Raw genomic sequence first — 21872 nt, 5'->3', positions numbered from 1 at the left:
ATAATACTAAAGGCCGAGTTATTCTTCCGCGTCAGACCTACGCCGTCAAGGATGAATCGAATAACGACCCTACGCCGTAGGCTTACGCGCGCCTCTCGAGTTTTCTAACCTTCGCGTCACCTAGACGTGTATGATGTGACGAAAACGGACTGTGATTGGTCCGCTCAGACTGTTGTTTCCGGTTTACCGCGAAAACACCGCCATTGTAGAATAGAATCAAACATTATTTTCTACACGCAAAAATGCTCCAAGCCGACGGGAGTATCATCGAAGAGCAAGTCTCGTCAAGACATTATTATTGTGATTGCCAAATGGCAAGGTCGGCGATCGGAAAAAAAAAAAATGGAAGAACCACCGAGACGTGGGTGTTCGGAATCGAGTGGCCACACGAAGCGGTGACCCAGTTGGCCAAAAACTGCCAACTTTTTATCACTTTATGTCGTATTTTTGGTTGGTGCACTTCATCATTTACTGTGTACATATGTTTCAAGTATATGAAGAATAAAGCACAGATTTGGTGTCAAAAGAGTTGTTTTGATCTTTAATTTTCAATAACAGACAGTTCACACACACAATACATCATCACTGATTGAGAGTGCCTCAGTGCTTTTTATGATAACCTTAAAATCAAGCCTCCCAACGCAGTTTGGGAAGTTCCCTAGACGCCAGAAATCTGCTATGGACGCAGTGCTCAACGCCAGTTTGAAGCTAGCCGCCACAGCTAGCTCTCTCCACCCGAGTCTAAAACTCTCTGTGCGGCATCAAAAGTCGGCCAGACCGCCTCGAAACCGTCTTCTGCGTCGCCTGCCCGTCAACATTTGTATGTTCCATATTTATTCAGTGTTGATGAGCAGAATATTTACTTTCAAGAGTTCCATCTTGCATTGTTTATTTTTTCTCCGACTAGCGGAAGTAAACAAGCATGCCCCAAAACCGTACAAACATAATGCCACATCCCTCTAGTGGCTTGGCGGTGAATTACAGAGCAACGCGTTCCCTCACCGCAGAACTATCGAATGTCGAATGACGCCGTAGTCGCTACGCCGTCACCGTAACGCGGGAGTATAAGTCAGGCTTAAGGGGTTGTGAGATATCAATAGAACCGTTATGTGGAAAAATAACAAATATTAATAAAGTTAACAAAAAAATCAATCACATTCATGAGCAATTATCGAAAATAGATCGAAAATGACGAACATTTCCGAAAGTATTCCGGAAACAGCCGAATGGGGCGGAGTCGTCACAACAAGGAAACAAAAGGTCAAGGCAGGCGTTGTTTATTGGCGAGAGAGTTGCGTTCGTGTTTTATCAAAAAAATCGCTAAAATGGTTCAAACCTGTCGTGCTATGTGGTGTACAAATAGCCATTTGTCGCAATGTAGTACCCATGAGTTCCCGAACGCGAGAAAAAGCTGGACTACGCAGACAATTAGTAAAGATCGTCCGTGCTAAGAGGGCTGATTTTGCAGACCCAGCCTCCGACACGGTTTTGTGTGCTGCGCATTTTACACCTGAAAGCTATTTGAACTATGGACAAATGAAATCAGGTTTTGCTAAGAAATTGCTGCTGAAAGCAGATGCGGTGCTCACCAAACACGCGCAGCCACCGAAATGTCCCGAGATATCAAGAAAGAGGACAATGACTGGCTCTGATGAGACCAGCCCACCACCCCAGGGTAACCAAAGGAGCGGAGCAGCCAAGCTTGAAATGGCCAGAGTGAGTACTCTTTTATAATAAAAAACATCACGCATTGGATATAGGACTGAACAAATGTATAAATTATCGCTCGTAAAATATATAGAACAAATCCTCTAATCCCATTCATATTTGTGTCTGTTGGCAGAGCAAAAACCTATGATAGCACAATAAATGATAATTATTCTATGCATTACTTTATTTTGCGGTCACGGTGTATCAGCTTCACAAAACGAAATGCAAAACAAACCATTCAGTGTTTCTCACACGATCTGTTGCCGGTGTTTCATCAGTGTGATTGCTCCCCTCAATGATCCTTTCATTAGGCTGCATTGGCTTTCGTTTGGGCTCAAATTGATAACCCAAAACACCAAAGAAAGGTTCATAACTCTCCTCGTCACCATTAGAAGAACGTTCGTTACGTCGGATTCGTCGCTGCACCTAGAAACAAAATTGTCCGCCATCATCGCCGCCATTCAGTACCAAGCACTGAGCCGGTTGTTTCCATGTTGTGACGTCACACACACAATATGCTAGATGAATGAATGAATGAATGAATTTATTGTCATTGTCATCATCATCATAATCATATACAGTTTCAGAGCGTGGAATTTGCCCGAAAGATAGACGATGACAGACAAAGGAAAGACGGGAAAAAGCAAATGCTTATTGATACCCGTCCCCCAACGGCCCGGGACGCACAATCAAGATGATCAGATTTCCGGGATCTCGGGCGCCGGTCGGTTTAGCTTGACAAACGATCCAAATTTCTATAATTTTCTTGGTTTTATGATGTGTGTAATTACATGAAGTGGCATGATATGAATCCAAAAGGCATGCGTTTATGGATAAATGATGGAATATTAGCATTTCCCCAGGTGTTGTAATACCCTTTAAATGCATGTTTGGTACTACAACCAAGATCTGCACCCGCGGCGGCTCCACACGGGCCCGCGCCCAAGGCAAGGCCTGAGGCGAGGGGAGAGAGCAAGCATCTCCCTGCCGCTTCCCCGCATGCCTCGCATACACGCGATTGCTATCTAAAAAGGGGGAATTACAGAATGCGTCTGTGACAGTGGAACCGAGGAAGAGAGTCCATCGTCCATCTTTGGAAGTGTGTGGTTTATTTTGTCCCCGATGTTCGGGTTCGCTACTGTGGAAACAAGGTTGTACTTCAAAGCGGAGAACAACGGAGGGATGCGTTCGATGGTTTATTAAATACATATTTGCTACTACCACCAAGATCTGCACTCGCGGCAGCTCCACCCAGGCCCGCGGCCCGAGGCTTCCGTGCGCACCGAGGCCGCCTTCCTACTCGGCGGGGCCTGAGGCAAGTGGAGAGAGCGAGCCTCTCCCTGCCGCTGCCCCGCATGCTTCGGGCATACACGTGATCGCTGAAAAGGGGGAATTACACAATGGTTACGTGACAGTAGGTCGATGGGGATCAATAAAATACTAACCTAAGCGGTAGGCAGAGAGCCGATAAGACAACAAAACAAAGTCAGCGGGATTCTTCCTTCCACCCTTCTCTTGAATCGTCTGCGCTTAAATACAGTCTTGATGTGCTTGAATGCTCCCTCCAGAACAAAACATGATTTGACCAACATTGTGACAGCCGATGCCTACCCAAAATGATGTAATGTCCGGGTTATAAAATCACGCCAGCTGCCCTCCCCGCACGGAGAGCGCCACTTGGCAACACGAGACAAGTTTGTGAAAATGTCCAACCCGCATCGTTCTCGAGAAATCTATACATGCTTGAAAGCAATAACGCGAGTAAATCCCGCGTCACCTTACATGGGATTTCCCTGGATATGTGTGTGAAAAGGGTTTATTACCTGTCAACAACAAAAATTGTCGATAAGAATGTTTTAAAAATAGGGCACATTTCCATGCGAATGGTTGAGAAATATAATGGAATTGACTCAAATTTAGCAGATGATGCAAGGATGATGCAGTCAAAAAAAACAGTCAAAAAAACAAGAACCATGAAATTAAAAACGGCAGGCAAAGAGAGGGAAAAACACTGGTCCCAGGTTCGATTCCAGCAGCATGTCCCTTGACATCCGGAGAAGTGATGACGTTTGGAAAATTTGTTTATGTTACGTGCCAAAGATGGCTCGCGAAAGGCGTAACATAAAACAATCCACACAAAGGTACAAGTGGACACAAATTTATTTACACAATAATCAAACTCGCAATGAATATGTACAAAATGCCGAGGAAGCGTGACTTCAGGGTAAGCCCAGGCCAAAACAACAAACAAAAGGAATTACACTCAAACCCCACCCGCTAACTAAGCCCTGATCATGTAAAAGGAACAAAGAAAAGACAGCTTCTAACCTAACTTCCTACTCTATACAAAACAGGAGAAAACGGGTTCAACAGAAATGGCGACTTACCCTTACTTGCTTCAGTGCTCTTATTTACAGTGGTGAACAAAAACGATCCAATAACGAATAAACACAAAAGACCTCACCGAAAAAGCGGGAGTGTATCAAACTAGCGATCAAAATGCAAACGAGCGTGAATGGCGAGCAAATAGCTAGCGACGAGGAACGCGACAGAATGCTGCCAAATTGCGACCTCATAGAACTTTGACAGCGGCAGGTTTATGAAGCTTGGCGCCTCTTTCCGTGGCCAATCAGCGGTGGTGACGTCGTCGGTCCGTCCTGCGTCGATCAGCTGTCGTCACAGTGGGAGGGGAAGCAGCCAGCTGGTGGAGGCGACGATCAGCTGACTGGAAGAATCTCTGAAAATTAACTATTAAACGGCCAGGGGCCGTCACAGTTTAGTTTTTAAAGGGGGCCAGGAGGTAGAACATTGTTTGAGAGTGGCATCAGTATGGGATAGGGCAAAAGCGTTCGTGTGTTTCTGTGGTCAGGGCAACCCTGATTATCATCTGTCAGCGTTAGCTGAGAGTGGGCGGGCTGACTGGGCACACCAGATCATCCTAGAATGTTATGTCCATTCATTACCAGATGGGTGTGACGTGGTTTGTCAACTGTTGGCATACTGGCACTCACTTCTTGAATAGAGGGGTTCTTTTGTCTGCCCACACAAACATTCTTTCTCATGCACTCATATTGTAGATGTATTTATTTAGTTATTATGGTTTAAATATCTACTTTTTGTTATATACTAGAACAACAGAAGCAGGCATGTCTGATTATTGATTATCATGTTAGCAAAAACTGGCAAATGCAAACAGTCACTCTTAACTCGACTTGAAGGAGTGCCACGAGTCTATCGTTTCACAACACGAGACAAGAACGTGACTGAGTACCATGATTTCTGTTTTACAGCCGTATCATTACAGTCTTAATTATCAGCTTAGTGTTTTGATCGTTTAACTTGTATAAATTGGTGCACGGGGTGTACGGGCCAGTGTTGTTTTTGGCAGTACTTAATTTTAGACTTGGTCTTATTTCACATTTTAAAATGTGTTAGCCGAGTTTTAGTTGACAAATACTCCAAAATTTTCATCTACAGAAATGTAAAGGTTTAAGTCGAATAAAAATAAAGCCATTTTGAAGGCTTTAGTTTTGAAATCAACCCATTTTGAGTGAACATTGACAGACGACCACACATTTTTTAGACAGTCCAGATATGGATTACATCACATTCTGTGCGATTAAATATGCCCAAATATTACTCCGTTTAACACCAAAAATAGGAAAATACATATTCAAATTATATTGGACCATTTGCGGGATGAAATTGTGACAATATAACTTGTAAATATCAGCGTACTTTAAATTGTTGCTTCAGATTAGTGGTCTGTGGTCTCCAACAGGGGCAAAGCATTCAATTCTTCTTTTGGAATATTTGAAATATAACCATACAGTGGTATGAAAAAGTATCTAAACCTTTTGGAATTTCTCACATTTCTGCATAAAATCCCCATCAAATGTGATCTGATCTTTTTCAAAATCACACAGATGAAAAATCAGTGTCTGCTTTAACTAAAACCACACAAACATTTTTAGGTTTTCATATTTTAATGAGGATAGTATGCAAACAATGACAGAAGGGGGGAAAAATAAGTAAGGGTAGGCTCTGCCTAAATCTCTTTAGGCAGAGGGTATCCTTAGGCAGTTCATAGTGCAGGTCGTAATGCATGAATCCGATTTTTCTTGTTTTTCGACTCGGGAAACGGAAAAAGGGGAACGGGAAAAGTCGAATACAAGTGGACATTTCAAATCTGATGTGGTACACTCTTGTATGTGGTTTAAATCTGATCTAGGCCACATTTTTTTAGAATGTCGCAGCGGTCATAACTGTCAAGTCTCCCAAATCAGAATTAACGCATCAAAGAGCGAGAAAGACAGAGCGCTACGGTAGCGGTGCAGCTATCCGTTAGTGCCTAGCTTGCCATGAACACGGCTTTTTGGGAAAGGTTGGGCTTGACAACAGTCGTAAAAAATAAAATAGGTTGAGGATAAGCCTGAGAATGCTCTGTTTTCTCTCTGTTCCATATGAGCAGTATTTCAAGATTGCCTACACGTCCGAGAGTCGGGGCAAACTGTCCGTATGTGTGTGTGTCAGGCACGAACAGTGCGTGCATGGTATTGATCCATATAAACTTTGAATACAAGCCTAGACAGGGATTATTTATGTCTGTCATTTGTGTCCTCTTTTTCAAGATCAAAATATGACCTCGGATGACAGTCAGCATGTGCAGTCATTTGTTTGCGTCTACGCATGCGGGTCTTCTTGCTCACCGCATGTCCGACTGCGAATTAGTGCGCATGCGTAATACTTGAGTCTAAACAGGCACGCTCAAAAAAATATGACAAAAAATCGGAATCGTGCATTTCGATCCACGGGATGAACCTAGACTTAGAGAGCAATTGAAACCAATTTGTACCAAACAATTGAAGTCAGGTGTGTGCCGAATCACCGATGAGTGGTTTAAACCTGCCCTGCCCACTAGAAAACACACACTTGGTAAGAATTGTCTTGATGAGAATCATTGTCTGATGTGCATCATGGCTCGGTCAAAAGAGCTGTCTGAAGACCTGCGATCAAGGATTGTTGTTTTGTAAAAAGCTGGGAAAGGGATACAAAACCAGTCTGGAAATTCCGTGCCCCCCGGCTTTGGCAGCAATAACCTTAACCAGACACTTCCTGTTGCTGCAGATCAGTCTGGCACATCGATCAGGACTAATCTTGGCCCATTCTTCTCCACAGTCTGATTCCTGGGATGTCTGGCATGATTCGCCGTCTTTAGGTCATGCCACAGCATCTCAATGGGGTTCAAGTCTGGACTTGAAGACTCCAGAAAGTGTATTTTGTTCTTCTGAAACCATTCTGAAGTTGATTTACTTCTGTGTTTTGGATGCATCCATCTTCTTTTTAACTTCAACTGTCTGACAGGCGGCCTCAAGTTTTCCTGCAAAACATCCTGATAAAACTTTTGAATTCATTCTTCCATTAATGATTGCGAGTTGTCCAAGCCCTGAGGTAGCAAAACCGCCCCAAATCATGATGCTCCCTCCGCAATGCTTCGCGGTGAGGATGAGATGTTGATGTTGGTGAGCTGTTCCATTTTTCCTACACACATGACGTCGTGTGTTATTCCCAAACAATTCAACTTTGGTTTCATCAGTCCACAAAACATTTTTGCCAAAACCTCTGTGGAGTGTCCAAGTGCCTTTTTGCGAACATTAAATGAGCAGCAATGTTTTTTTTCTTTTTTTTTAACACAGCAGTGGCTTCCTCTGTGGAGTCCTCCAATGAACACCATTCTTGGCCATAGTTAGTCATAAGGTTGATGTGTGCACATAGATATTGGAATGTGCCAATGACTTCTGTAAGTCTTTAGCAGACACTCTAGGGTTCTTTTTTACCTCTCTGAGTATTCTGTGCTGAACTCTTGGCATCATATTTGGTGGACGGCCCCTCCTTGGGAGAGAAGCAACAGTACCAAACTCTCTCCATTTGTAGACAACTTCTCTGACTGTCGATTGCTGAACATCCAGACTTTTAGAGATGGTTTTGTATCCTTTCCCAGATTTATACAAATCAACAATCCTTGATCGCAGGTCTTCAGACAGTTCTTTTGACCGAGCCGTGATGCTAAGATGGTAAGAAGACATTTCTTACCAGGTGTGTGTATTATAATGGGCAGGGCAGCTTTAAACCATACGGCAGTGATTGGTCACACACCTGACTTAAAATGTTTGGTAAAAATAGGTTTCAATTGCTCTTTAAGTCTCCGTAGGCCAGGGGTGTCCAAACTTTTTGCAAAGGGGGGCAGATTTGGAGTAGTAAAAATGTCGGAGGCTGACCTTGGCTGACGTCCTTAACGTAGAACAATATATTTAAATTTTTAAATTTAAATTTTAGCAAGCCATTCTACATCTGTCACATTTGCTTTATTTTTTTTTTAAATTAATAATTCAAACAATCTCTCAACTAGCCTTTGTGGCGTTCTCTTTCGACTCTCCGGCTCTTGCGAAATACAGCTGCTGTGAAATTAAACTAGCTTCAAGTTGCTTCAATTTCTCGCTGCGTATCTTCCCAGTAACCCTGTCGTACATGTCAGCGTGTCTTGTTTGGTAATATCGCCTCACATTGAACTCTTTAAAAACAGCGACAGTCTTTTTGCAAATGAGGCAGACACAGTTGCGTATTTTAGTGAAGAAAAAGTCCAATTTCCACCAATCCTTGAAGCGTCGGCCGTCGCAGTCAACTTTTTTGTTGATTGTCGCCATTTTAGAAAATTGGAAGTAAAGGGTCACACGGGGTAATGTTGCTTAGAGTGCTGCTGCCTTTTAGTGGGTAAATGAGCAGTATTTAGTGTGTAAGCTACTTCATATGCTGGTAGCAGTACTGCTGACCAATTTATTAAGTTTGTGTGCGGGCCAGACGTTACTGATTTTATGACAGAGACTGGGGGCCGGATGAAATTTGACCACAGGCCGCATTTGGCCCCCGGGCCGGATTTTGGACATGTTTGCCCTAGGCAGAGGATTGACTTACTTATAAAAAAGTAAACAATGTTCCATTTAAATGGCTCTTTGTCTTTATCTCGATCCCTTTGTTCTTTTCATTATGCTGTGTGTGATTGTGTTATCGTTCAAAAGTACAAACTTCATGAAAAACAAATTTTTTGTTGTTTTGTTTTTTATTATTAAATAAAAGCTCTAAACAAATGAATCTTTGATATTTTAAAGGGTTCATCCAGAAATTTAGCTGAAAACCCAGCATCCCTAACTTTTTGTGTGTACAGGTATGCCATGACTAAACGGTTTTATAAATCACTGTAACTGTCATCATATCTCTGCATCTCCACTATTCTAGTATGACAGTGCAGGATCATGTGTGGTTTTACGGACGTCTCAGGGGTATGTCTGAAAAAGAAGTAAAGGCTGGCCTTAATTCTTGGCTAAAAGATGTTGGACTGCTGCACAAGCGTCATGTACAGACAAAACTCCTCTCTGGTGAGCTCATAGACTTTCAGTATACTGTAACCATGTTGATATGATCTATTCAGAGTAGTCATTTTCTGCGCCGCTTATCCTCACCAGGGTCTGGGGATTGTCAGGTGCAGTTGATTTCATTTTGTATTACTATATCAAAAATTGGCATTCATAATTTTATGATACAGCTGTGTTACCAGCCTCAAATAGCTGAGGTGCCAGACAAAATATAAGCTTTAAATCACGCTCAAAAATAAGAAAATGATACCTATGCTCTAATTCAAATTATTTAGCCTTATTTTTTTGTTAGCGACAATAGACAAGTTTCCTGAGCAAAATATGGACGGCGTCATCTTGGAAAATGTCTGCTGGGAACTTCCGGTTTAGAAAAAACATCATTAGTTGTGGATGAAGTAAGCAGTGGGTTGACAAAGTTAAAACTGCAAAATCAAACCAGAGGAACCCACGGAATCTCCAAAAATGGGATTCAGCACGATGTAGATAACACTCCGAGACGTTCTGTGCTGTGCTTGAACTCCTAGAACCGCCATATGTAGTTTGAAGTGGAATGGTTTGAAGAGCGTCCAGCTCGTGGACAAAATTAGAACAACCTGTCAGCCTGTGATGACGTGAGGTGATACACCGGCCACTTGAATGATGTGAAATTACAACTAATATTACATTTATCACATTACGAATACAGACGGGCTGACACGGATCATGTTGTTACAAAGAAATACTACAAGGTATGTACTGTACATATAAACAAAAATAGTATGTAATTATTTTTTTGTGAACATATTGATCACAATAAAACATTTGGACAACATCATTCAATTTCTTGTTTTGTTTAAAACCATTGGTGCATGAGCAAAACAGGTCAATATATCACAATTTATTCAATTATTAGAAAAATAGCATACGAGAATGTGATTATCAGACAGCACAGCTCCGGAGCCTCGCCATTTAGAACGCACGTACTCTCGATATATGTCCATCAACGTACAGTAAGTGTTGTTGCGAGGCACATCGAGTGGTCTTCCCTTTCCTAACAGCATTTTCCGCCTGTAAACAAATGAACAGTAACACTTGCATTTATGCGTTGACATCCTACACATACTGATTAGCAACAGACTAGCAGCAGCGAGCATATGTCTTGCAGTCACAGCAGTACAGTATTTGTAGTAAATAATATTAAAGATCATCATAATTACAAAGCCTCGTTTTAATAACAATCAACAACAGTCAAAGGCAACAAGTCGTTTAATGCACAAGATTTTAGCTTTAGTATTTTTTGAGCATCGGACACATGCAAATGCAGGGATAGGACGAACATACCTTCCATAACACAGCGGCAACATAGCTACAAAAACACCCGGTCTTTGTAGTGGCACGAGCTTCGTTCCACATCTGCCTGCATGAACATGTTGTCCTCCCGTCGTGATGATGGCAGATGGATGCGGTATTTCCAAATTGTCTTTTTTAAGGGATTTTGATGAGTAATGTTACTCCAGCTCCACTGTTGTTTTGGATAGAGAAATTCTAAAACGGAAGTTGCTAGCAGACATGCAGAAGTACCTACAGACCATTTCCGAGGAAAAAAGAATTTGAAAAAATTGTGAAAATCATTAAAAAGTTTATTTTTATGTGATTCAATAAAATTCTGCTTGATATTTTTAAAATTCAAATTTCCATGAAATGGTAACTCTTGATCCATAATTGGCACCGCTTATCCTCATGAGGTTTAAAGGGGTGCCGGATTGGCTCGATCACCCGCTTTCTTTGAGCGGGTGGCGGTGTAGACCCTTAATTATTTGAGTATGGCTGTCGTCTCCCTACCAGGTGGAATGAAGAGAAAGCTGTCTGTGGCAATTGCATTTATTGGCGCATCAAAGGTGATTGTTTTGGATGAACCTACTGCAGGGATTGACCCGCACTCCCGTCAAGGGATCTGGGACATACTGCTGAAATATCGCAAAGGTGACCTGGAATTATACATTTGAGGTTCATGCTATTATTTATGCTTTACAAAGTGACACTTACTGTAGGGTAGTAACTAAGATTGGTAAAATTAACAGTGGGAAAACAGCAACATCGTATGTTATTTGATTTTGTTTTTTTTATCAGGCCGAACAATAATCCTGGCCACTCACTACATGGATGAGGCAGAGTTACTTGCTGATCGTATTGCCATCATCTCCCAAGGAAGGCTCTGCTGCTGTGGGTCCCTGCTATTTCTTAAATCTAAACTGGGGGTTGACTTCACTGTGACTCTGGTCAAAGAGGTATCACTACCAGTATCAGCGCTAAAAAGCTGCATTCACTAACAAAGCTTTTGTTTTATTCAGATTCAGTACAATGATTATAATTTATTTATTTTTTTTTAACTTTAAACTGTCTTTAAAAGGGACCACGGGTATGAAGACTTGAAGGCCCTAATAATCTACAGTTGTTTCCTTGAACTACAATATATTATTTGAAACATAAAATATTGGCATTGATTCAAAAATTATCTTATTGACAACCCTTAGCACAAAGTATGGAATCATCAGTCACGGATGAGCACTCACTCAGACAATTTATCATGTGGAACAAACTCAGATAAAAAGCTTGAAAAAAAATAATTAGTTCAAAAGTGCAACTCTTAGCATTCAGAAACACGAAATGAAATGAACAAAAAACTGTGGTGGTCAGTAAATGTTACTTTTATAGAGCAAGTGCAGGGAAATATATATGGAATTACTCCATTGTGAGGAAAAAAATATTGAATCATGAGAAACAAACAAAGAAATAACAATCAAAACACATCTGTAGTATTTAGTAGCACCACCTCTGGCGTTTATGACAACTGGCTGTCTCTGAGGCATGGACATGATGAGTATTCTTTATCATTTTGGTGCCAACTCTCTTTAATTGCAGTTGCCAGATCATCCTTGCAGGGTGGAGCCTTGCTGTGGACCTTTTTTTTTCTTCTTCTCAATTTCCACCACAGGTTTTCAATAGGGTTGAGATCTGGGCTATTTGCTGGCCATGACATTGTCTGGATGTGTCTTTCTCCAAGGAAAGCTTTAACAGCTTTAGCTCTGTGGCATGATGCATTGTCATCTTGGAAAATTACATATTTTCAATTGAAGGGATAAGAAAGCGGTCTAAAATTTCAATGTAAACGTGTGCATTTATTGAAGATTTAACCACAGCCATCTCCTCAGTGCCTTTGCCTGACATACAGCCCCATACCATCAAGGACTGAGGGAATTTTTATGTTTTCTTTAGGCAGTCATCTTTGTATATCTCACTGGAACAGCACCAAACCAATGTCCAATGCAGTTTCTTGACTCTTGACACCTTGTCCTATGCAGATTCTTGACTCTTGACAAGGTAATGATGCTGGAACTTTGGTATCTTTTATCATTTCTCACATTTCTGCATAGAATCACAATCAGATGTGATCTGATCTTTGTCAAAATCACACAGATGAAAAAAGTGTCTGCTTTAACTAATACCACCCAAGCATTTATACATTTTCGTATTTTAATGAGTATAGTATGCAATCAATGACAGAAGGCGGAAAAATAAGTTAGTGAAGCCTCTGCCTGAGGAGATTTAAAGACCAGTTGAAACATTTTTTTACCAAACAATTGAAGTCAGGCGTGTGCCCAATCACTGATGAATGGTTTAAAGCTGCCGTGCCCACTATACAACACACACCTGGTAAGAATTGTCTGGATGAGAAGCATTGTCTGATGTGTATAATGGCTCGGTCAAAAGAGCTGTATGAAGACCTGCAATGAAGGATTGTTGATTTGTATAAAGCTGAGAAAGGATACAAAACCATCTCCAAAAGTCTGGATATTCATTCATCGATAGTCAGAGAAGTTGTCTACAAATGGAGAGAGTTTGGCACTGTTGCTTCTCTCCCAAGGAGTGGCTGTATACCAAAGAGGTGAAAAAGAACCCTAGAGTGTCTGCTAAAGACTTACAGAAATCACTTGCACAGTCCAATATTCATGTGCACACATCAACTATAAGTAAAACTATGACCAAGAATGGTGTTCATGGGAGGACTCCACGGAGGAAGCTGCTGCTGTCTAAAAAACACATTTTTGCTCGTTTAATGTTCGCAAAAAGGCACTTGGACACCCCACAGAGGTTTTGGCAAAATATTTTGTGGACTGATGAAACCAAAGTTGAATTGTTTGAGAGTAACACACAACGTCTTGCGTAGGAAAAATGGAACAGCTCACCAACATCAACACCTCATCCCCACCGTGAGTCATGGTTTAGGGAGCATCATAATTTGGGGTTGTATTTGCTGCCTCAGGGCCTGGAAAACATCATAAAGGAAGAATGAATTCAAAGGTTTTATCAGGATGTTTTGCAGGAAAACCTGCTTTTAGTGAAAGCTAAAAAGTGGATGATGCTGCAACAAAACAATGATCCAAAACACACAAGTAAATCAACTTCAGAATGGTTTCAGATGAACAAAGTTCAAGTTCTGGTGTTGCCAGGTCCAGACTTGAACCCCACTGAGATGCTGTGGCATGACCTAAAGACAGCAATTCATGCCAGACATCCCAGGAATCTGACTGAACTACAGCAGTTTTGGAAAGAACAATGGGCCAAGATTAGTCCTAATCGATGTGCCAGACTGATCTGTAGTTACAGGAAGCATCTGGTTGACGATTATTTATTTATTTATTTGTATTTATTTCCTTTTCAGGCGTGGACAGGCAACAATCCAAACGTACAGCATTCATTTGTGTTTACATTTAATTAAACCAGAAAAGGGCTGACGGGAGAAGCCGACGCTTATTAGATCCCATCCCCAGTATACCATAGGACGCACATTTTCGAATAACAATTTTGACATTTCAGATTGTGTGATGATTACAATTTTTTTTTTCCCCCTCCCCTTGATTATGTAAATGTTCATCTTCCCAATAGTCATTGTTGATCACGGCGATTAGTTCATTTTGTTGATTCAATCCGGTAGATTAGTTCATAGCTGTGTGTGATTTAGTTCATTTTGTTGATCCGATCCAGTTGATAGAAGATAGCTGAGGGCAGATGGCATCCCCGCGTCTCCACCTCCTTTAGTTGATTCATTCCTCGTTGCGGTCCTCATACCTTGCTGCGTTCCGACTAACACTCATCTCGAGGCTCCGCAGCTCCGTGTTAATTTTCATTACCATTCTGGTTGTGGCAATGTTGGATGCAGCTAGGTCGTTCTTCGCCTGTGATATGTCATCACAGGCCTTGTTGAGGCTGGCGTGCACTCCAGTAATAGTGCTCACGGCCGTAGTGGTCAATTACTGATTTCCTCTGGCCCTCCAGCATACAGCACTTTCATGATGATCTGACGAATCCAGTGAGCTCCGAGCCCTTGCAGAAGAATCACAGCCATCAGCGTAATGAACAGGAAGATGTCCTCGACATCCTCAACTTCGAATGTGGTCAGACACAGCGGGCAGCATTTTCCCCAGTTATCCTCCATAAATCCAGACTTGAAAGTTTTGGCCGGAAATGGGCGTTGTCCAGGTTCTGTTTGCATTGTCTTCAGTGTAGTATTTGCATGTTTCCGGTGTGTTGTTGTAAAAGTTTCTGTTAGGATCAAATATTTCATTTGGGTCATCGGAACAATCTTCAAATTGATCTTCTAAATTTAGTTGTGATGAAAGCATAGAGTCAGATAATTGGGTCATGATTAGTTTTCATAAGCCACCAGCTCATCGATGCGCTTGATCACTTTGGTTCTCATGTCTTGTGTTTTGATGAGGATCTTGCAGTTTGTGGTCCAAGTCCCCACAATTTTTCCAGCTTTTTTGAGTTGGCGTGCTTTTCCTGCTATTTCCGCGTTCCGGCGGGTAAGGTTGTTATTTAAATAAATGTTAGATCCTTTTAAGAGATGACATTGTTTAAGGAGAGCAATCTTGCTCTTCCTATCGGTGAGCTTCATGAGGACCATTGGCGGTCTTCTACCCCCAGATGGGAGCGGGTAGCATTGCTGAATGTGTTGCGGTCCGACTTTTATTCCCAATTCTTCTAACTTGGCAGTCACCTGTTGTTCAACTGTTTCGTTGTTTGGTTCAGGGTCATCCTGAGCACCGCTGGCCACAGCTTGTGCATATGTGCGTGGCCTTACTTGGATCCCGGTGATGATGAGATCTGTTGCGTGCCCACTTTGATCCAGTTCTTCCGCCAAATCCTCCAGTTTTTTGATGCGACCATCTCTCTTTTTCGTCGCCTTCTTTAGTTGCTCATTTTCAGCAGTTGGATTTCTTTCAAGATGTCTTGATTTTTGATTTTGGATCCAATTTCTGAAAAGAAGATTTTAATTCTTCTATGTCTTCAGATCTTTTCGCAGGAGGCATGTCGGAAAGACAAGGTTTGTTTTTTTTCCAGCTGGCGCCAGGAGTGATATAAAGTGATAGCGGAGCACCAGAAAAGTGTCCTACCTCAATGGGAATTAGGAGCAGAAATGTTATTGCTGCCAAAGGGGTTCACAAAATATTAAATGTGATGGTTCAATTACTTATTATTCCCTGTTCTGTCATTGTTTGCATACGAAAAACCTATAAATGTTTGGGTAGTTTTTGTCAAAGCAGACACTGTTTTTTCATCTGTGCGATTTTGACAAAGATCAGATCACAGTTGATGGTGATTTCATGGAAAAATGTGAGAAATTCCAAAAGCTACAGATAGTTTTTCTTAACACTGTACCTTTTTTTATGTATTTCTAAGAGAAAAGTGATTTTAAAAAACATTATAATAATTTTATACATTTAAGTAATATAAGCACATGTAAAACAATTATCAGCAATGTATTTTTAAAACAAAAATTCTCAAATAAAATTTATATCGGTCATGATAAATTTGAATCTGTAATTTAACCCTTAAGTTCCTGAGCCTTTTACATGTAGATGTGTGTATGTGTGTGGGGGGTGTTTTTTCTAATTTTTTTAAAAATTTTTTTTATAAATACTTTTTTAAAACGACCAAACATTAACTCTGAAGTAAACGTTTATTTATTTTTTTTAAGTACGCAATAGCCTTTTCCAGGTTTGTTGAATCAGAAGGGTCCAAACAGGAAAGTGAAAATATATATGATCTTTTTTCCGGAATCTCACAGTGGGTCCATAGCACACACACACCAACAAAGACAAAAAAAGAATACCGTACATACGGAGACATAATAATAAAGTGACTTGAAAGAAAGAAAGAAAAAAAAAAAAACAGAACAACAAGGAAGCACTGGCAATCAGTGCACAACAAACAGGCTTTTGTGCCAATGGCACCACAGGCTCGAACTAAATCTAAAGCTCATTGTAGGGTCTGTTAAATTCATTATAATATTATTTCCAGACTCATTTAGCCGACACATGAAGCTGTACATCAATTTTCTTAAAAGCGCTTTAAATGTGGGTAATCCAGAGCTAACAAATAATTGACTGGCGCTGTACCATCTAGGCACACGCAGTAACAGCCTCAGGGCATCATTGTAGGCTACATTTAGCCTCTGCATGGATTTAGCTGTGTACCTTGACCACAGGTGAGCTGTGTAAAATGGTGTGCAGTATGCCTTAAACAGCGAGGTCTTAATGTGGGGGGAGCACCCCCCCACATTAAGACCGTTGCCATTTTGTCTCGCCACAAATTTTGAACACTCATAACTTAGCAGACATACAATATATCTGCGCCAAACTTCCCGTGCTTGGTGATAGTCGTACCCTGAAGGGTCCTGTAGGGGCCATTTGCATCAACCCTACAGCACCAACTAGTGGCAACAGAATGACTCATTTTACTTATACATATCTTGTTTACAGCTCGGTCATTGTAGTTACAAGACCTTTTGTAATATTACATTTTAATGCATATGTCCACACGCTGTAAAACAACCTTTAGAATTTACTCAATGAAATTCAGGTAACAATTTACACTCAGTTTGATAGTGCAAAGTTTTGCCAGTTTTACTTAGTAAATATTACCTAAATGCGTCAAAAATAACATACTCAAGTACGGTATTGGCCCGAATATAAGGCAGCCCTGATTATAAGACGACCCCCTCTTTTTCAAGACTCAAGTTTGAAAAAAGACTTTTTGAACACCACATTTTTTATACAGAAAATAATTACAGTACATCTGAAACAAATTATTAGAACAATATATTTGAGAGAAAAAGCATGTAATTTTGCCTCATTCAAATCTTAATATCTGATTTATTTAAATATGTATAAATATGTATCTCTATTTAAATATGTAAACTAAAGTGCAATCACATTCATAAATGAATGGCTTCCAGTTTTTGAAATGTAAATGTTTTACGAAATTTCAGGGTTCGCAGTGAGTCAGCAACAGGCACACTTCTGCAAAATAGACAATGTTTATTGATTAGAAATTGCAAATGAATGAAGTTTATTGATTAAAATCCCACAAAGGCAAGCAAAAAACAAGCATAACACAGAATAACCACAGCGCTAGGTCTAGATCGTCACTTCTCGTCTAAAACCCCCACGATGCAGTTAAAACACACTATCAAGAAACAATGACGCTAGATATATGGTTTGTGTAGCCCCTACCCACGTGACACGCTGGGTGGGCTCTGGGTTCGAATTTTTAGTGTAAGTGGTGCCGTTTCTAGAATTTGAATAAAGTATGAAAAAACAACTTAAATGGTTTGGTGCCTCCACTTAGTAGAATTTAGTATATACTGTATTTAACCCGACTAAGAAATAATAATAATAATATTTCAGTCTTTCATTAAATAAAAAATGTGTATTTTGTTTTAACTCACACAACAGAAATACTTCAAACTTGTCATTCACTCATATATAAACACAGAAAATCAAATAATGTATAAATGAAAAAAATCTTCCCACCAAAAAAACGTTGCAGGCCTGAGTCGTTGCTTGTGAACGTTGAGGTCATAAACTTAGTGACCGTTTCGCTTGAACAGCAGGAAAAAAAATATGTGCACTTTGTCTCAGTACTCACAGTGAGATGATGTTCTTGAGAGGGGATGGATATAGAAAAGTTGAAAAGAAGGAAAAAGAGATGAGAGATGGGCTCTGGTTGATGGCACGATGGTGACCGTTGAGAACGCTGAGAAGATGACGCATCCCGACACGCCATCGACGCCCGTTTTTCCCCTAGGAAATTATCTCAAGCAAATTATCCAAATAACGAAAAAAGGTCCAAGGAGCACGCACGTCGTGTCCCTTGACAAACAGATATTTACACTTAGCCAGTGTAAAATATTCAGTGCCTATTTGATGTCTTTTTGAGTTCATAAACGGCAAAATGTACACACACTAATACATGGAAATAGTTTTCACTCGCGCTAATCGCTAATAACGGTTAGCTTCTTCTTTTAGCAAATAATAGCAACATGGGTTACATTGCTACTTTTAATTTACCTCCGTTAGGTTTTAGGGTCCACACAGTGAAGATAAACTCCGCATTTATCGTGGTGTGACGCTAAAACTTCCAGGACAGATGTATTTTCTCATTCATGTGAGATCTGCTCGTCTGCTTCGCTCGTCCATTTGCCTCGTTCCCCCGAAAATCCCTCCCCCTTGTCGTTCTCCCCGTTGGAATAGACCCTACCCACCGACGTCACAAAATCACGTGATCGCTGTATTGTTCCGCCTCCTTGTCCGTCATTTTGTGTCTGTATTATCAATGGTCTCAATTGATCGAGCAATTTATAATGCATTTCATGGAAGACCCGGTGCTTTCGGATGCCGTAAACTCACTGGATGCGTTGCATAAAAGGTGTTATGTGGAAAAGCTTCAGTTTATCCATTCGCCAGATCCATATTTGATGCCTAAATCGATGTTTTTCGACCCGCTGTCTTCGCCGTATTTGCCTGACATCTGCTAGCTACCCTGATATTTACAACTATCTTGTCCACACAAAATCAGCCTATTCTCACGAAAGTTTGAAAAACTTAAGAGCTTGGAGGCTTATAAATACTTCGTTGCTGGTTGGGTGAAACAGGTCCTCGTCCACGAAAATTCGGCAGGAATCTATCTTGTGTTTGGAAAGGTGAGTTACGAAATTTTCAATTCAAAATCTTTTGTTCTTGCTAACATCCGCTGTCAAGTCTAATGTATTTCATGTCATTTGTCAATGGAGCTAGGGCTTTTAATGTTTATGTAGTTCAGCGATAGCACTCTCACTACATACATACGTGTATGTTGTCGGCGATTAGCCTAGCAATGATCTTAATTGTGGTTGCCAGCCCAAAACCCTCTAAATATATATTAAATGCATCTTACCAGATATAAAATGACTACTACATAATCTGCGGTAATCGTTTGGAGCCCAGTTTTCTCGTCGAATTGCAGCAGCCCATCTCGCTCTCTCCTCTCTGGGTCTCTCGGAATCCGGTAGAACTTCAAGTCTCTCCGTCTATCTTCTCTGTTATTGCAACCGACTGCCACACACGCCATCACCATTTTGATTATTAATGTTAACGAGCAGGAAAAACACGCCGTAAATAGGAGGAATGTACGTAGCCATAACAGGTAAACACGATGTGTTGACGGACAATTGGGCGGCACCAGTCAGGAGGGCGGAGTTGTGACGTCACGTCAGTGACGTGCGGTGAGGTTCATGGTTGGTGAGGCACTGACTCCTTTAGTGTCAGATTTCCAAATATATAAACCAAAAAGGGTAGCTTATTCAATTGGCTACTGGTTATTTCATATCTCATCAGCATTCTTCACAAAACAGGCACACACGGTACATATTATCGATACGTAAAAGTAAGAAAATAACATGCATTTGCTCTACACCCTCAATGTGTTGGCCGTCACCATTCTATAATTAATGCAACATAAATGAGAGTAAAGAGTGGTGTACAAAACCACAGAATTCAATTCTGACCTTTAGTGAAATATTCAGTTGTTTTTAAAACTTTTAATTCTGAAACTTTAATCAATTTATTACAGATTGCTAAACAAAAAGTGTGAAAAGAAAAATAATATTTTATTTAAGGCCAAAATTTAGTTTTTAAATATTCTATTGTATTTTTCTTGGTCCAAACTCTTTTAAAAAAAATTTTTTTTTAATAAGATTGAAATGAAAACTGTTTGTGGTCTTGCGCCTGTCCTTCACCACAAAAATCGGCGTTACTTTGGAAGGGCATAGGTTTTGTCTCAACATTCGTAGGGACGATATAACAGCATAACCTGCATGTAGGTACACTTTTTGCTGGGGACGGGACATTAATTGGACCAAACAGATTGGATGAAGGGGGCAAAGGGCCACATTTCTAATGTATATGAACCTAATTAATTAATTGGCAAAATGATCAATGCAAAATAAATCCTTATCTACTGATAATAACTTTTACGTGCATTGGTTTAGATGATACACTGTTCAATTCAAACCTTTGTTTTCAAAAAATACTAAAGAAACATTTTGAAAACTTCCTGAATAAATGTCTGTTTTTTATTAGCAAACATAAACATAGTGAAAATAATTCACTTAATAATGGTAGGGTCAATTCTATCCTTACAACATACGGAACTATTGAAAGATCTAAATTCTCTATATAACTGAACATTATATCATGCAAAAAAGGTAAGGTTGCTTAAAAGTTGGTGGGGACAATTTTAGCATGCTGAAAAGTTGGTAGTTTTATGTCCCTACCCTCCCTATGCAAACCTATGCCCTTTTAGTAAAAGTCCTCCTTATTTTCCTTTACTTTAAAAAAAAAAAAAAAAAATCTCTCCGCCTCAATGGAGAGGATTGCTTCAATTAGATCGTTCTGTGTTCTATTTGACAAGCCAGAAAACACAGTGGATGTGTCCAAATGTCTAGCTAACCTTTCATCTTTCTCAGCAAAACCATGTAATCGTTCTACATATATGCCACTTTTAGAAGAGCTACACGCTCATCGTTACCACCTAATGTTAACTCCTGTTTAGCTAGGATGCAGGTTGCATTAATGAGGTCTTTCAAACTCTTTTTCTTTACCTTAGCTTTTGAGGATGCTACCGTTGAGCTTCCGCTGTTCGTCAAAGCCAAATCGATCCTTGAGCTTCCAAAAGTTTTTAAAGCAAACAGGCTTTGAATGTGAGTGGTCGAGCTCTCATGTTTGCTGAGGCTTCGTGGTAGTTTTTTAATGTCACAATATCTCGTGTTAGTCCAGACATTGGCACAAGTTGAGAAGAAAAGGCAGGGAAAACAGCAAAGGCGATTTTTCGAAGGACAGCCACATAGACAGTCTTTTCGGGTGTACCGGTCCGTTTGAAAAGCGCGAGTTATCCTCGGTCCCGTAGTTTGAAGCAAACCTTTGAGCTCCGGACAACACCGGCGTTGTGTTAACCGCGTCCACTTTTAACGGAAAGTCCAGTTTCACGTACGCCCCCTTGCAGTGCGGCAGAGTACTATCTGCCGCAGCCTGTGTCTTTTCACTGCGGTTTTATTTCCCATCAGCAAAACTAAATATGTCGCTAACAAACATTAAACTTTAAGGGTTAAAGACATTAGCCAGACTGAGGAAAATCAGGTCAAATAAACGTATCTGGAAACATTATAAGGGCGACATGCAGATGTACGGCAACCAGCACGCTCCAATTCCATGTATCAACCCAGTTTGTTAAGGATTGCGCAATCAGAGGTGAGGCTTTACTCGTTGCTGCCGCACCTCTCGTTTCATTTCTTTATTTGAACAGGAAATAGGCAAATTCAGCGATTTTGACTATAAAAAATGTTTGAAATGAGTCATAAATAAAGAGCAA

At 40.6% G+C, this 21872-nt stretch overlaps 1 protein-coding gene across 1 annotated transcript in view; it reads left to right on the top strand.

The window, feature by feature from the left end:
- LOC130912457 (phospholipid-transporting ATPase ABCA1-like) overlaps positions 1–21872 on the top strand; it is a 235362-nt gene that overhangs the window by 67272 nt on the left and 146218 nt on the right. Inside the window, exons 14-16 of the mRNA XM_057830569.1 lie at positions 9004–9143; positions 10965–11102; positions 11250–11407. Of these exons, the coding sequence (XP_057686552.1) occupies positions 9004–9143; positions 10965–11102; positions 11250–11407 (436 nt within the window). The remainder of the gene's footprint in view (positions 1–9003; positions 9144–10964; positions 11103–11249; positions 11408–21872) is intronic.

Source organism: Corythoichthys intestinalis, chromosome 1, assembly GCF_030265065.1.
Source record: "Corythoichthys intestinalis isolate RoL2023-P3 chromosome 1, ASM3026506v1, whole genome shotgun sequence".
NCBI classification, from domain to species: domain Eukaryota; kingdom Metazoa; phylum Chordata; class Actinopteri; order Syngnathiformes; family Syngnathidae; genus Corythoichthys; species Corythoichthys intestinalis.
The sequence above is the reverse complement of the archived record's forward strand: the minus strand, read 5'-3'. Positions and strand labels throughout refer to the sequence as shown.